This window comes from Musca vetustissima, unplaced genomic scaffold (assembly GCF_032173495.1).
Source record: "Musca vetustissima isolate MV318-11 ecotype Yass unplaced genomic scaffold, APGP_CSIRO_Mvet_v1 utg91372, whole genome shotgun sequence".
In the NCBI taxonomy this organism is placed as follows: Eukaryota; Metazoa; Arthropoda; class Insecta; order Diptera; family Muscidae; genus Musca; species Musca vetustissima.
Window position 1 is genome coordinate 13,008 of NW_026883282.1, and position 15,384 is coordinate 28,391.

Below are 15,384 nucleotides of genomic sequence, written 5' to 3' on the forward strand. Positions count from 1 at the left end.
ATTAAATTTAGAACTTATTTGCATACGATTACTGTTTGAAATAACACTTTAGTCTACTTTAAGTGAGCTAATCGCATAAATGTTTATTTGGTGTAAAATTTGAGCATTAATATAACGGCTATGTAAATGCCCCATTCAGAGGTGGTGACGTTGTTTAGAGAAATTTAATGGATTCTATTGATGAAATTTACATCATTTACATTTACAAGTCAAGTATGAAATACTTTTTATAATTCAACGGGTTGTAACACATTAAAATATTGTGATACTTAACATAATTAATGCCGATATGAATTTTAATATTATCTTTTGTACTCTCCACTTTAAATGGTGGGTATATTCATTTAACGGTTAGTTTGTCATATATCGAAAGTCGAATTTCAGTAAATCGAGACAACTATCTTTAAACCACAAAAACCATTCAATGATAATATTAAAGAACATTATTGGCCCAAATGAGCTGCATAAATTGCAAAAATTTCAGAATTATCATTCATTCAAATGAATTGCCTCTATGAAGAATATTTTCCTGAATCAGTATGTCAATCTTGTAATTGGTGTCATAGCGGTGTCAACATGAAATTAATATCTAGCGGGGAAGAATTAATAACATTAAAACGAATATTTTTAGACAATGGAAAATTTGCACATATGCTCAATAGGTTAAATCCTTTTGAATATAATTTATATAGATCCAAGTTTTGATATAGGCCCTTTATAATTCTACATCTGATTTAAGGTAATTCAATGATTTTTAACACTTTTTAACTATGTCTTTTGTTAATAGTTAATATGCGGGGATAAAACCTCATTACGAAAATTTATTATTCATGTTATAAATTTATTCATTTCAAAGTTAAGAGGCCTTATGTGGTCAGTATACTAGAAAATAAACTTAAACATGATTGCATATGTTTGTAATTTATTTTTCATTTTTTTTATTTTTTTTGCATTTTAAACAATAGTATTTCCATTCATGTAACATGAGTTGAAGCCCCAAAATCATTCATTAAATGTAATAGATATAACTAAAGCATTGGAATTGGAACTACTCTGAGTTAACTTACAAAAAAATTGAAGTAAATATTAAGTAAGGAAATTCAACTACTCAAAATTAACAAATTAAAATGTATGATGATAACTCCGAAAACTATTAATCAAAACAAAATTGAATTTATTTAATATATGGCTACACCCCGAGAAAAATATAAAACGGTTTAATTATAACCATTATTCAAGCGAGTGCACATATTGTAGAAGATTATTTCGATATGCGTATTAGGTTAGATTGGATTCGCAAAATAAGTGGGAATGAATTATATTTATTATATATTATATAATATACCCTAGCAACCCTAGTGTAATATTAACGTTCCAATATTGGAGTTAATTGTGGGAAAATAAGTTGGAGATTTCTTGTAGACCTAGGAAAATTAAAAAAAAAATACAAGGATTTGTAGACACTGTGATTTAATAATCTTATAGAAATACATTAGATTTATAAATTGACGAAAATTGCAACCCAAAAATTGTATTACATAAGTTGTAACATGTTGTGCGATATTCAAAGCATATATGTACCTTATCACTCTATTAAAAACAAGACGTATTTTCTTCATAAAAGTCTCGATGGTGCCTGAATTTATTCCCAATATTCCATTTAATACTAAGTGGCAATTTTAATTCCACATTATATAGATTTCTGAGAACAAATTAATATTTGATATCAGATAGTATATATGATCTTCAAAATAAAGGTGCCTGTCAATAGTTAAACCCAGACATTTTATATTTTCAACAAATTCAATATCAATGTGATCAAATTTTGATTAATAATTGTTCGCAAATTTTTTTATCCCAATTTCATTGCCTTAGTTTTACCGACCCTTGACATACACTAAAAACTGACAAAAAGTCAGAAAAATGTTCATTGCAGACAAGATATTGAAATATATTTGTAATAATGAGTTCATTAGATGACAAGCCGATTTAGAAAATTTAAAAATGTTAATGCAATTCAATTCTCTCAAAAGCTTTTTCCATATCTAGCGACAACATAACACAGCATCCACAATGACTGACAATACTGCGAATATGATCCATTAGAGCAATAAGTAGGGAAGTTGTAAAAAATTTGTGAATTTGTGATTTCATAAGGTATTCAAGCATTTTGGAGAAAATCGGCATCATTGAAAAGGGTTTGTAAGATTCGGTAGCATCATGTTTACAAATTGGTACAATCTAGCATATTTTCCACAATGATGGATGCATGGATGTCATTAAGATCGTGTCCACGATATGTTTGATGAGAAATTCAACAAAAGGTCTAACCTAATCTTTATAAATTTTAAAGCGAGACCATCTGATTCCACTGCTCTGGATTTATAAAGAGTAACTACAATAGCAGAGAAAGCTTGAAAACGTCCACCATCAATGTTTTGGAATAGCCGAAAATACACATTTAGTTCATTGGCATCAACATCTATTACATACTTTTCATTACCTAAGTCATTTTTTTAATATGACAGATGTTTTCCATTAAAAAAGTAGCATAACTTTATTTCTAGATTTACAATAAATGTAGATGCACGTTGAGCATACGACTGTACGTTATGACCAAATAAAATTTGCTTCGCGGTGGTTTTATCACGTTCAAGCCACACGTAGAAGAGATATTTCCTTTTGATGATCATTCTCTTAAATTAGGTATAAAATGAAAAAAGGCAGAGGAACATTCCAAAAGATGTACCAGGCGGGACATACAAGTTGGAGCTTATACAAAATATGATAAATTGGAAAAATCACATCTAAATAGTGAGAATTGAGAGAGCAATTCCCACTAAGAAGTCAGTTTAAGTCATTGTGTTCATCCTATATAGTTTTTTTATATAAGTTTTAGGTTGCTGTTATATTTCACAGAGTTGTTGTTGTGGCAACTCACATAAAAGAAAAGGAATCGTTATCCATTGGGCGATTTGGAGCCAGGTCATTAGCTTGGCAGTTGAGTAGCTGCAACATGTATTATGTATCGTGCATTTAGTTCGTGCCCAATAGTACGGTATTGTCCTACTGCCTGTTCGTGAATCACACGAATTCCATCGTATTATATAAAATATATATAAACTGTTTTTAACCAATACTTATATAAACGTAATCACCAAAATTTTTCTCTTTGCAAATATAGTTTCTCACAAAATAGTAATTACTTTGTATATTGTAGTAAAAAGGTAAAAAAGTGTAAAGTAAAAAAATCCTTTATTAAAAACGAATAAACGAAAAGGATATTTCAAAAGTAACATAGTTTATAATGGTAATGTAAAAAATGCAATTTGTATGGAAAATTTTGATAATATTCGGGGTTTGTTTGTTTGCATATACAAATGAAATATTTTTTGTTAATGTTTTAAACTTAGTCTAGATAAGGAAAACAATGCCATCGGCAACCATAATTTGATTGTCTTCTGTCATACGATTTACAGCAGCTTCAATTTCACCATCTGTGAATTGTTCAACGTTATTTTCATTAATGGCCGAGGTAATGCGCGCCAATGACAAACTTTGTTCGCGTGCTTCGCGGAACAGACGTTGAAGACTGTTCTTGAAAACGCCCAGACGGGCATCTGTAATTGATGCTGGAGTGGATGCTGCTGCACTCGATGTATCGCCTGACGAAGTCATCGACTCGGATTGGGTCGTACCATTTGAGGCAGGTTTTCTTGAACCAATAGAACGTCTTGTATCACGACGTGTTAAATCACCAGCATCAGGTTGGGGTGTTTCGATTTCATCATCGCTATCAGCGGCCGCCGAATCTTGGGTTGTTTCCACGCGTGTACGTTTGCTGCGACGTGAGGGTGATTTCTCAGTTCCATTATCGTTATTAGTAGCTTCTTCATCCGACGAAGCACCATCACGTCTACGTTTGCTGCCTTTTTCTTTTTCCAAAACCTTTTTGAAATATGCAAACTGCACCAATTCTATGGCAGCTTGGGCATCATCGGCAGTAACTGTCTTGGACATACGAGCTCTAGCATGAGCCGTTGACAAACGGATGAGAGTTTCCAAGGTACGAGCTGTCACGGGTTGTGTACGGGCAACATCATTTTGCACACTTTCTTGAGACCGCAAACGGGAATATTCATTTGAGATGGCTTCACAAGCTTGTTCGCTCAACTTTGGCTTCATACACTTGGCAATGTGTATGTACTTTCTCATAAATTCGACAGATAGAATTTTCTCGTGGCGTTTGCGAGATTTGCCATGCAATAAAGCATCATACTTCTCATAGACTTCTGTTTCCTTTTTCTCAGTTGAGTTGGTACTGAACGACAGGGAGTCGGCATATGAACTGCCCATGGATAATGGTTCGCCATCAGCTTCCTTGGGATTGCGGTAACGATGCATACGAACAACATGATCAGATATCATCTGATCAATATCACTGTCGATAACATCCAGCATAACGAACAATAAATCGAAACGTGACAACAATGAGTCTTGCAAACCAATATTTTCCATTGGTGTTTTGTATTGATCATAGCGACCATAGACAGGATTGGCAGCAGCCAAAACTGAACAACGAGCATTCAATGAAGCATGTATACCAGCCTTGGAAATTGTAACTCGACCCTGTTCCATAACTTCGTGGATCGCTGTACGATCTATATCACTCATTTTATCAAATTCGTCGATACATACAACACCACGATCTGCCAGTACCATAGCACCGGCCTCCAAACGACGTTCTCCTGTCTCTTGATCAGTTGTAACAGCGGCAGTCAGACCAACACCACTGGAACCTCGACCAGTGGTGGGAATGGCACGAGGTGCAGTATTCAGAACATAACGCAGCAATTGCGATTTGGCAACACTAGGATCACCAATTAACAGGACGTTGATGTCACCACGCAAACGTGTACCATTTGGCAACAACTTCTCCACACCACCTAATAACAGACACAAAATTGCCTGTTTGACGTAGGTATGGCCATGAATAGAAGGTGCCAAACTTTTCGATAGCAACTCATAGATGTCATTGTTTTTGGCAAGTTTCTTACATAGAATAATGTCCTCACGGCTAATATCCAAATTGCTTTCTTTACTCAGCAAAGATATGTTGTTGGCCAACAAAATAGTACGAAATATACCCGAAGTGTAACCGCCTTGTTTACCAGGAAGACAGCGATAGCTTCCTACGATTTGAACACGATCACCGGGTTTGCAGCGATCAACCAGATCGTCATCGCAAATAATGTCCACCGAACGTGGTAACTGACCAGCAGGAGCCTTCTCGGGCATTTCTTGTATGGTTAAACTCTGATGATCTTTGTAGACAGACAAGCCGAATTCAGTTTCCAATAAATTTCCATCTTCGTCTTTTGTGGGATAAACAGCACTGGAAGGCATGGCCTCAAAGGATGTCAAATCAGTGTATTTTCTTTCCATTACTTTACGTGTAGCAGGACAATAATGGACGGAGCGTACAACTTTTGGATGTATAAGTGACACTTTGGTAACAATACCCTCAACGCACACCATGTTGCCCAAAAAGCTGAAAATAAAAAAGAAATAATTGTTATAAGATCTTCATGGGCTGTAGTGAACAAAAATCCAACTTACATTGATGTCAATGAACGTGGTGTTACATGACGATTACCAAAACAACCTTCGAAGCCAACAAAGAACTCCTCGATTTCTTTGGCATAGCTGGGATCCACGGTGGAAACATATTCTTTGAGAGCCCGCCCAAACGCCAATTGCTCATCCGATGCATTGCTCAGCAGACCAAGAGCTCGTTGAGGATTTTTACGCTTCAAATCGTTTATGTTGACAATTAAACGTTTGCTCTTTTCTGCAATCATGTCCTTCACATGACCCGAATATATGCCTTGATCCTCTTCATCGTCTAAGAAATCAACGTACTCACGCTGGATATCTTTGATATACTGCTCGGTTTCGGCCATTTAACACAACAATAACAATTTTATAACAAAACACAAAACAACTGAGAAAATAAACAAACGGTGAAACCAGTTCCGGTGATCTGAACGCGTCAAGCGTTTTTGAAATAATATGCAATTTTGCAATATTTGCAGTACAACACAATTAAATTCGCGTCGTACAAATGCAAACAATAGAAATGTAAGTTTGGCGGGAAATAGCAATGCGTCCAAATGTCAAACAGCTTGTGGTGACAACATAAGGTGCAACTTATGCAATGAAGTATGGCAGATGGCATTGGCAGTATTAATGTGCCTTTATAGTACGTTTACATTTAACCAGATTTCGTTAACCCAGTGGGTTTCAATTGTCATTTCCTTTGCATATATGTCAAATAAATCCTCATAAAGAAGGTTAACCCAGTAAAAAAGTTCTAATGTACAAGGAGTTTTACAGTGCATTTACATAAACAAATCCTGAATTTCGTTTATTTACACTTCTTTGCATATACACACATGCATTTTTTACAAAATAAATATATTATACCAAAAAATAAAAATGGAATAAATGGGAGAATACATATGAGGGCTTCTGGCATGACATTTTATTTTAATGTAAAATAATAAAGGAGAATGGTCCCAAACTTGTATGTTCCAATACTTTCTTAATAGTTAATCTAGTAAAATAATAGGAAATGTTTTGAAACGAAAAACTAATAAAATGTCAAAATTAGATGACAATACTTCAAAATCATCACAAGAGCCAATCAGAAGTTGGCATTCATAGATAACATTTTTACTCTGTCAAATTTCTCGAGTAAAAAGTTTACAAAGAGAACGCCATTTTGTTTTGTGTTCTCTTAAATTTGTTTGAAAGTTTTACTAGTTTTGTGGGATAAGGAATGGGTTTCGAGTAAAAGGTTGCAAAACTTGTAAAAATTTTAGATTCTTGCAAGTTCTGGAACGGAACTGTAGTGAGAAAAGTTCCCGTAAATGTGATTTTATTCAATAATAAAATATGTTTACATAAAAGGAATAATACCATGTTCTGACGAGCACTCCATGGTACAATTATAAAAGGTAACAGCAAATCCCAGCTGATTTGATTCCAACGTAATACTAGTGTCAATATGAATTTGACAAATTATGTTTTTAAAAATCACCCAACAGGAAAATTGGGAACGCATACAATTTGAAATTGTTCTTTATTAATGTGCTCCCGTATTCAATTTACTCAATCTGCCTGCTAGGAAAGTTTGAGGAAGCAAATCTTTCTTGAAGGAATTACTCGCTATTCCAAGCATTGTCATATGTGTTACACATATATATGGAAAGATGTGGAAGCGATAGAAATATAAATTTGATAGATTTTCATTCATGTTTTTTAATTTTTATTTTGAGGATTCGAAAATATGCTATTTTCAAAATAAAAATAATTTGATGATAATTTGTTTGTTTGTTTACATTTTTCTGTCAAATGAGTTGACACTAGTAGAACTTACAACAACAAATTTCCATGTGGTTGTTGTATCGTTTTTTGTACAACAACACTTGCTGTTACCTTTTATTATTATACCATGCGAGCACTCGAACAATGTAGTTCGCTCTCAGAATTACCTACATGAATTAACCCGTTCATACAACACTATTCTTAATTCATGTCAACAGAATTTTCTTTTTCAAACTTGTTGTTTCTTCTTTTACACCGAAATATATACTTATTTGTATATATTACCTATGAATTTAAATAGAAAAAAATATTCTATTTCTCCTGAACCCATAGCTATTTACTTTTCATTCATGTTTTCCTTTTTTTCTAAAAATGTTGTTATTTTTAATACATTTTTATATTTTCTCAACTCATATGTCACATATCAAAAAACATGAGTATTTTTTTTTTTTTGTTTATCGTTGTTATAAGTAGGAAACTAAATTTACTTCCCCCTACATGTATAAAAACTAATCAATTTTATACTTTTCATTCATCATTTCCAATTTTTCTGAAAAACAATTTAAATTTTTCCACCAAATATAAAAAACGTACAGTACACATGTAATGTTAATAAATTATCTTTATCCATCCCCTGGTGGTGAATTCACATTTATCTAAACTTATCTTAGATAAACCAGGTTTGCCAATGATGCCAAATACATTTTTGTTGTTACACATTTGTTGGTTGTGATTTCAGCTTCAGGAATTTGAAATGGTTTTAGTATTTGCTGAATATTGTGATTTCTTTAGCGAATGATTTAACCATATCAAAGAAGAAATCCGGATACTTTTAATAACAATATAGAATATAACCAATCTGGATTACCGATGCCCACATTTTATATATTAATTTAGAGTGTACAGTATATATCTAAGTATACGGTTTTCCAAAAGATGGTTAAGGGGCTTTGTGGCCCAATGTTGCCCACAGACAACAAAATGTATTTGAGATTATAATGAATACGTATCTATTAAATATATATTTTTGGATTACATATGTTAAAACCTGAACATGGACAAATACACATATATATAATCAATATATAGTTGAGGCAAAATGTGTACAGTACCAATTTGTGTATACAGTTCAAATTATTTATATCGTTTCGTATTCGAAATGTACGAATTGAACTCTCTAAATTATTTTTGATTTTTTGTACCAAAGAACATAAAAATTAATTTGAATTAAATTTTTCATCGATATTGAACGGCATGTACATTAGAACCTTTTGCCTTTCTTTATGAGGATTTATTTGGCATATATGCAAAGGAATTGGCAATTGAAACCCACTGGGTTAACGAAATCCGGTTAAATGTAAACGTACTATTGGATTCGCTTTTGTTGATCGATGCTCAAAAGTTTAAGAGCAGAACATTTTTCCAGAAGGACCAAAAATGGGTCTACCTGCCCCATTTTTTATTACAAAACGTCAAATACATTAGAACTTTATACCGGGTTAATCTACTTTATAAGGATTTATTTGACATATTTTCAATGGAATTAAAAATATAAACCCATTGGGTTAACCAAATTCAGTACAATGTGAACGTACTGTAATTTAGGTTTGTTAAGATTATTACTCTATGCGAAAATTTAAAACTCATGTCCTTATTTGCCAAAAAATCAACAATTGATTTATTTGGTTAACATATGAAAATACACACAGAAATAGGGCGGTCCCTAAACGAAAAAATTACATATGTGTTGTCACATCTGGTCTGTTCCCGTATTGCAAAAATATACTAATTTTTACTACGATAACACTTTTTTCCTTTATGATATCGAAAAAAATAGTAAAATCTAGTAGATTCTTACTGTACGGGAACATACCAATCGTTTAACAGATACCACTCGACTTGTACAGTAATCACATATGTAAAATTTGGCTCGTGTGACAAAGGCTTAATCAGGATATGAGATGATTTATTTCCGATTCGTCGTGATTTAACACAGCAAGCATATGATTTGCATTTTTAAGAACAGTGAAACGAGATGAACTAAACTGATGGTTCTAGTTCCGATCCTTCCTTCTTCTGAATGGTGCCTTTGAACTAGTTCAAATCCGGAGCGATATTTCGATTAATCGAATGTCAACTTTGATAAAAAAATCTTTTTTCTGTCGTGTTTCTCCGCTGGATGTTTTTGAGGTTTTTGTCGAAAAAAATTCACATTTCATTCCGAAAATTAATGAAACTTTGCAACTAAGTAGATTCTATATAATAAAATGGCTTTAAACTACGAGGAAATGAGCTGGAGAGGTAAGTGAATAAACAATATAACTGGCCAACAGGAAAAAAAAAACACCTCCATCCATATTTTGCACCCTTATGCCCCCCGTATGAATGAATGATTGAAAGAACACTTGTAACGATGCACCGTCATTGTACCACACATAAAATATAAATTAATTGTTGGCCGGATGGATATTAAATATGTTTTTATTTGTTGTTGTTATATTACACATGACCTACTTGTATTTGATCTATTGCAGATGTGCGCGACCACTTCCGTAAATGGAGGGAAGATAATGAACGACGCAGCGATGATGTTATCCAGCTATGGGAAGCTATACTAGAGGACAAAGTATCAAAAACTGGCAACGAAAGACACTTGATTTTGGAACAAGTTATTGTGGCTGCCCTCGATACGTCACGTTTTGACATTGCCGGCAGATGTATTAAAGAATTGAGCCAAGAATTTCCCGGCAGTATGCGTGTAATGAAATTTAAGGCAATGCGTTTGGAAGCCATGGAACGATATAGTGAAGCTATTGAAGTCTTAGATGCTATAATTGCCAAAGATGAAACTAATGCTGCTCCACGAAAACGTAAAATTGCCATATTGAAAGCCAAAGGTCGTCGCACAGATGCCATTAAGGAACTTAACGAGTATCTGAAGAAGTTAGTGCAAATAAGCCATGTAAATAAGAATTTTTATTAATCCATTTTGTTTTTTTAGATTTATGTCCGATCAGGAAGCTTGGCATGAACTTTGCAATTTATACATGGCCGAAGGTGATTACGCCAAAGCTGCCTTTTGTATGGAAGAAGTTCTTTTACACAATCCACACAGTCATTTGATACATCAAAGGCTAGCTGAAATTCGTTATACTATGGTGAGTAGAATTGAATAATATAATTAAATAATAAAGGTTAATGTGTAGCTGATAAGATAAAACGACTTAAAATATCAGACCGGTAATGCATATAACCCTCTAAAATGATCATTTTGTAATTTGAACAGATTTATCAGATTTACAGATTTATATATTGTTTATTAATAATAAGTGCAAATTTTATTTTCTGTAAAATACGTTAACAAATATTTTATAGAATACCTGTCTTCCCATTGAATTCGTCTATTTTCTACAGGGAACATGGAAGACTTCTATTTTCTATATGAAACCTACAAGTCATATATTTCCTATTCTTATATATTCAACTGAAGAATAAGGTCTTATATTTTCTACATAAGACCTAGAACATTTTTATTTTACATGGAATACTTAAAAGTATCTGACAGAATTTCTTTAAGGGGACCCCCCCATTCTCGGGGTCAAAAAATATAGCCGAATCTACACTAATTGATATAGCAGATTTATTGTGTCAGCATCAAGTGACGACTAAAGGGCTTCTCAAACTCTAAACGCGTTTTTCTCTAAACATTTTTTAGCGAATAGCGGGCACGATAACTCAAAAACTAATAACCCCATCGATTTCAAATTTTTACACGTTTCTCTGTGAGTGTATAGTTATCGTATGAACTAGGATAAAGCCAATCGGTGAAGATCTTCCTTATTTTTTAACTTGGGTTTTGGTAAAAAATCGGCGATTTTCCAAAAATATTTTTTCAAAGGTCCACCATTTTGTTAATTTTGGATTTTGTTAGTTCATACGAGAGCCAGACATGTACTCTTTCTAATACCGTTGGAATTTTTGGATTCCGATGTTCCAGTGAGGAGTTATCATGCCCGCCATCAAAAATAAGGTCTTTCAAATTTTTTTAATTACAAAAAACAACTAAATGTTATCGAGGTAGTTTATTCTGCTACAGGTCTTCTATTTTGCAGTAAAAGACCGAGAGGATTTTCCATTTCCAATAGTCCAACTAGAATTCCACTAGTTACTACTGCAGAACTAGGGATCTTATAATATATTTAAATTATCTATACAAATTTACACTTTCGACGTTACATATGTAAAAAATCGACGAGGACAATCTTTCCTCTCTGTGATACATGTCCTGCGTTTCCAATGCAAACAAAACAATATTCAAAATTATTTATATTTATTTACTTCTAGGGTGGTGCTGAAAATATTGATATAGCCAGAACATATTATTCACAGGCATTGAAGCTTAATCCCAACAATTTGAGAGCTCTTTATGGTATTTATTTGGTAAGAACCCAACCGAAAATGCCCCTAATATAATTAATATAACAATTTCTTTACAATTTATTTACAGTGTTGCAGTAGCATAGCAAATTCAAGAGCTTTGGGTTCGAAACGCAAAGAAGCTTATAAGATGGCCCAATGGGCTTTGGATCAGGCCAATAAATTAACATCATCTGTGTCAAAAATAGAAAATAACGATAAACTAATTGCATCGCTGGAAAGTGCGTTTGGCCATTTGGAAATTAAATCCTATTGACCAGAACGATGACAAACCCCAAGAGCATTTATTTATAAAAGCCTTCTATGTCAATGAATGTCTATCACCCCCCACATAACGTTAACAACAACAGTAGTCAGTTTCGGCGTTCTTTGACATATAAACATTTCACACATTCACACAACACAAACTACGTGCGCGTACATGTCTATAGGATAATTTAGAAGACGACAATGACTACAAATCACCCCAAAACGTTAAAACCTATATAACAAAAAAAAAAAAAATAATAAATAAATAAAAATAAATACATTTAAACAAACAACAAATACATACGTGAAGAACAACAAACAAACATGTTTACGGTCAAATTGTTACAAAATAATTAGCAATATTTAATTCATATTATATATATTATTGGTTCAGTAGTTAAATTTTATTTTTCCTCCTTTGAAAAAAACATTTATTTTGTTTTCTTCAAGTGCAACAAGGTATGGCTGGGTTTTGTTTACTTTCTTAAACTTTGGTTTATATTATTGCATTTTTTCCTTATGGAAAAAAATCTACCAGAGATAAGAAAGAAAAAAAAATTGACCATTTATGGGTCATTGTGTTTATGGATAATGATGATTACAATTATTATTATTTGTATTAGACAGCTTGTATTTCGTATATTATGATATGAAAATGACAACAACAAATAAATAAAAAAAATAATTTTATTATTTAAATCCAGAAATTGTTGTTTTTATTTGCAACATTGTGCAAATCGGAAAGTAATATTTACCTTGAATATCAATGGTGTGAACTTTACTTTTAAATATATGGGAAAATACAAAAATCTTTTAAATCTGAGTAAGCTTATAACTCGCGAAATATAAACATATTGCATATAATTTAAATACATTTTTATAAAATGAAGTGTTCTTGTCAAAATCTTAAAATATTGGTAATAAATAATAAGTTTGAAGGAATCTGTGATGGTGGTAATGTAAAAAAATGGGTGAAAATGTGTTGAAGCCAAGGAGTTTTTTATGTTCCTTCCTGATTTGTGGCTAAACTGCACAACGCACGCACATATGATCAGTGAATAAGTTGCAGAATACCCCATGGACAATATGGTTCTAATGCAAGCTTTTTTGATATAATCACTGCATCCACCCAAAACGGATGCTGACATTTTGAAGCCGGATTTTCGATGTTTTTTGAATTTTTCTTATAATAAAGACGCGCATCCAGATAATGGAATAAACTGATTATAAGATTGTATAACTTGTGGTTTTGCTTCGTTTGGGGTATATCTCATGAATGTGCTCACCGTAGCTTCTTTGCAATTGCATTCCAAAGACGAAAATTCGGTGCGAAAATTTTTATAAAAAACCTATTTTTGTTCATGTTCAATTCCGCCCAATAAAACGGCGGATATGGGTACCTTGATAGTAGGAAAAACTGCAAAAAATTATTTTGACTAATTCGCGAATATAATCGCGTTTTTCTTCGAATTGATTTTACATACATACATACATACTTGTATTATCATATTCGCGAATCTGTGTAAAAATAGATCAAAAATACATCGATACGCGAATAATATGGCTATTTTATTCAAAATTGATTGTGGTGGCACATCCGCGGTTCTTAACCAATTCTTTTAAAATAGATGTACTTTTGTGTATTTTCATTTGATTACTGAAATCTGATGCGCATAAAAATCTTATGCACGTGCGTCATTTTTAGCCATTTTTCCGGTTTTTGCATAGTAAAGTGCATCGAGCGGCACACTATGGCCGCTAAAGGAAACACCGAAAAATTCATAATTATTGGAAGAGATTGCTTCAGATTTACGAAAACCGCATGCGCAACAACTGATTTCCACGAATACGCGAATTGCATGCTTTCCAATATTGACCATTTTTATGTATTGTAAGTGCAATATATTTAGTCATTTTTAACGTCGAAATTGTTATTCGATGAATCTACCGATATTTAACAGTCATCTGAAAGAATTTTCAGAAGAAAGCGTCGTATATTTTAGAAGATTAAGGCAAAACCGTATTCCCTTAAAAATACTAAAAAATCGAAAATTCAAATAAACGTTTTGTCTTTATTAAAAAAAAAAATAATTTATTTTATTTTCAGATATCTTCATGCTTCTATTTGTTTTTCGCGACTATTAAACAATATTTCAATGTGATTTGACCAGTATGCAAAGAAAACAAATGTGTTTAACCATTTATCCAGAAATTCGCGAATTACAACAAATAGAAATTCATTTAATTTATATTTGAAATACAAGATTTAAAACCGCTATAACTTTTGTGCGAACAGATTTCGAATCAGCATATTTTTCTTAACCTATGTACCAAAAATCATGAATGTGCTCGCAAAAAAATCAATTTTTTTTAATGGAATTTTAAAAGAATTTTGTAATTTCCCATATATATCTGCTATAAATATTCATTGAAACTGTCGAGAGGAAAACATGTATTTAATAATAAATTTTATTGTATTCATTTTAATGAATATTTATTAAACTCTATAGTGAACTTCCCTAAAAAGGATAATAAAAATAATATAAACTAGGAGCACAATTGAAAATCCATATACTACGTAAAATATATATAGATCTTAGGGAAGCTCCCATCGTATTTTGATAAGCATAATTATGAAATAGTATAGTAATAGTAGTGTATTTAGATTATCTGTCTTAATTAGGAGGAAGGATATGGTTTTGAAATAACGATATTCTGCTTGCTATTATCGACATGTTGCTGTATGTAACAGCATGACTTTTTGGAATTGAAAAAATGCATAGGTTAGGTTATGGGATGAACTCAGAGACATTTGTCCATTGTGATCATCCTTGATACTTGAAAAGAAAGGAGTAGAGGAAAGTGAAAAATAGGAAAGATTGTGGAAGTTTAGAGAGTGAAGAAAAGTAGTCACTTTAGCCATGACAAAATCTTAACAAAGATTAGGATCGGTTCGGGGTCTATTCCGGAGAAGAATGCTAGATTATCAATTTCATATTTGCCGAACAGTCTATGCCTTCTGGCACTTGGCGATGGACACCTACAGATTATATGTTCAATTGTTTCTAGCTCCTTATCATCCTCACATATACGGCAATAATCCACTCTGTTATGTTCCCAACAAAAATTTTAATGTCCCTCTTACTATGAGACAACAGCGATGACGAGAGAATTTTGGAATCCTGCATCCAGTTTAGGTTGATCACATGTTGCTGACTACTTCGCAGTAGCTCATACGGATTTTACCAATAAAGTAGCCAATAGGATATTGTACAGATCTGTCAATCGGTAGATTGGACGATTGCGAAC

General features: G+C 32.7%; 2 protein-coding genes across 2 annotated transcripts; one reads left to right on the forward strand and one right to left on the reverse strand.

Annotated features, from left to right (window-relative positions):
• Nucleotides 1-3,398: 3,398 nt before the first annotated feature.
• LOC133330121 (DNA replication licensing factor Mcm3) lies at nucleotides 3,399-5,985 on the reverse strand. Its single transcript, XM_061538596.1, has 2 exons — nucleotides 5,620-5,985; nucleotides 3,399-5,551 (listed from the first exon to the last, which is right to left on the reverse strand). The coding sequence occupies exons 1-2, from the start codon at nucleotides 5,961-5,963 to the stop codon at nucleotides 3,415-3,417; spliced, it is 2,481 nt and encodes an 826-aa protein (XP_061394580.1). The 5' UTR covers nucleotides 5,964-5,985; the 3' UTR covers nucleotides 3,399-3,414.
• Nucleotides 5,986-9,581: 3,596 nt separating this feature from the next.
• LOC133330123 (ER membrane protein complex subunit 2-like) lies at nucleotides 9,582-12,169 on the forward strand. The gene is made up of 5 exons (XM_061538598.1): nucleotides 9,582-9,690; nucleotides 9,924-10,332; nucleotides 10,391-10,547; nucleotides 11,734-11,829; nucleotides 11,897-12,169. The coding sequence occupies exons 1-5, from the start codon at nucleotides 9,657-9,659 to the stop codon at nucleotides 12,080-12,082; spliced, it is 882 nt and encodes a 293-aa protein (XP_061394582.1). The 5' UTR covers nucleotides 9,582-9,656; the 3' UTR covers nucleotides 12,083-12,169.
• Nucleotides 12,170-15,384: the final 3,215 nt, after the last annotated feature.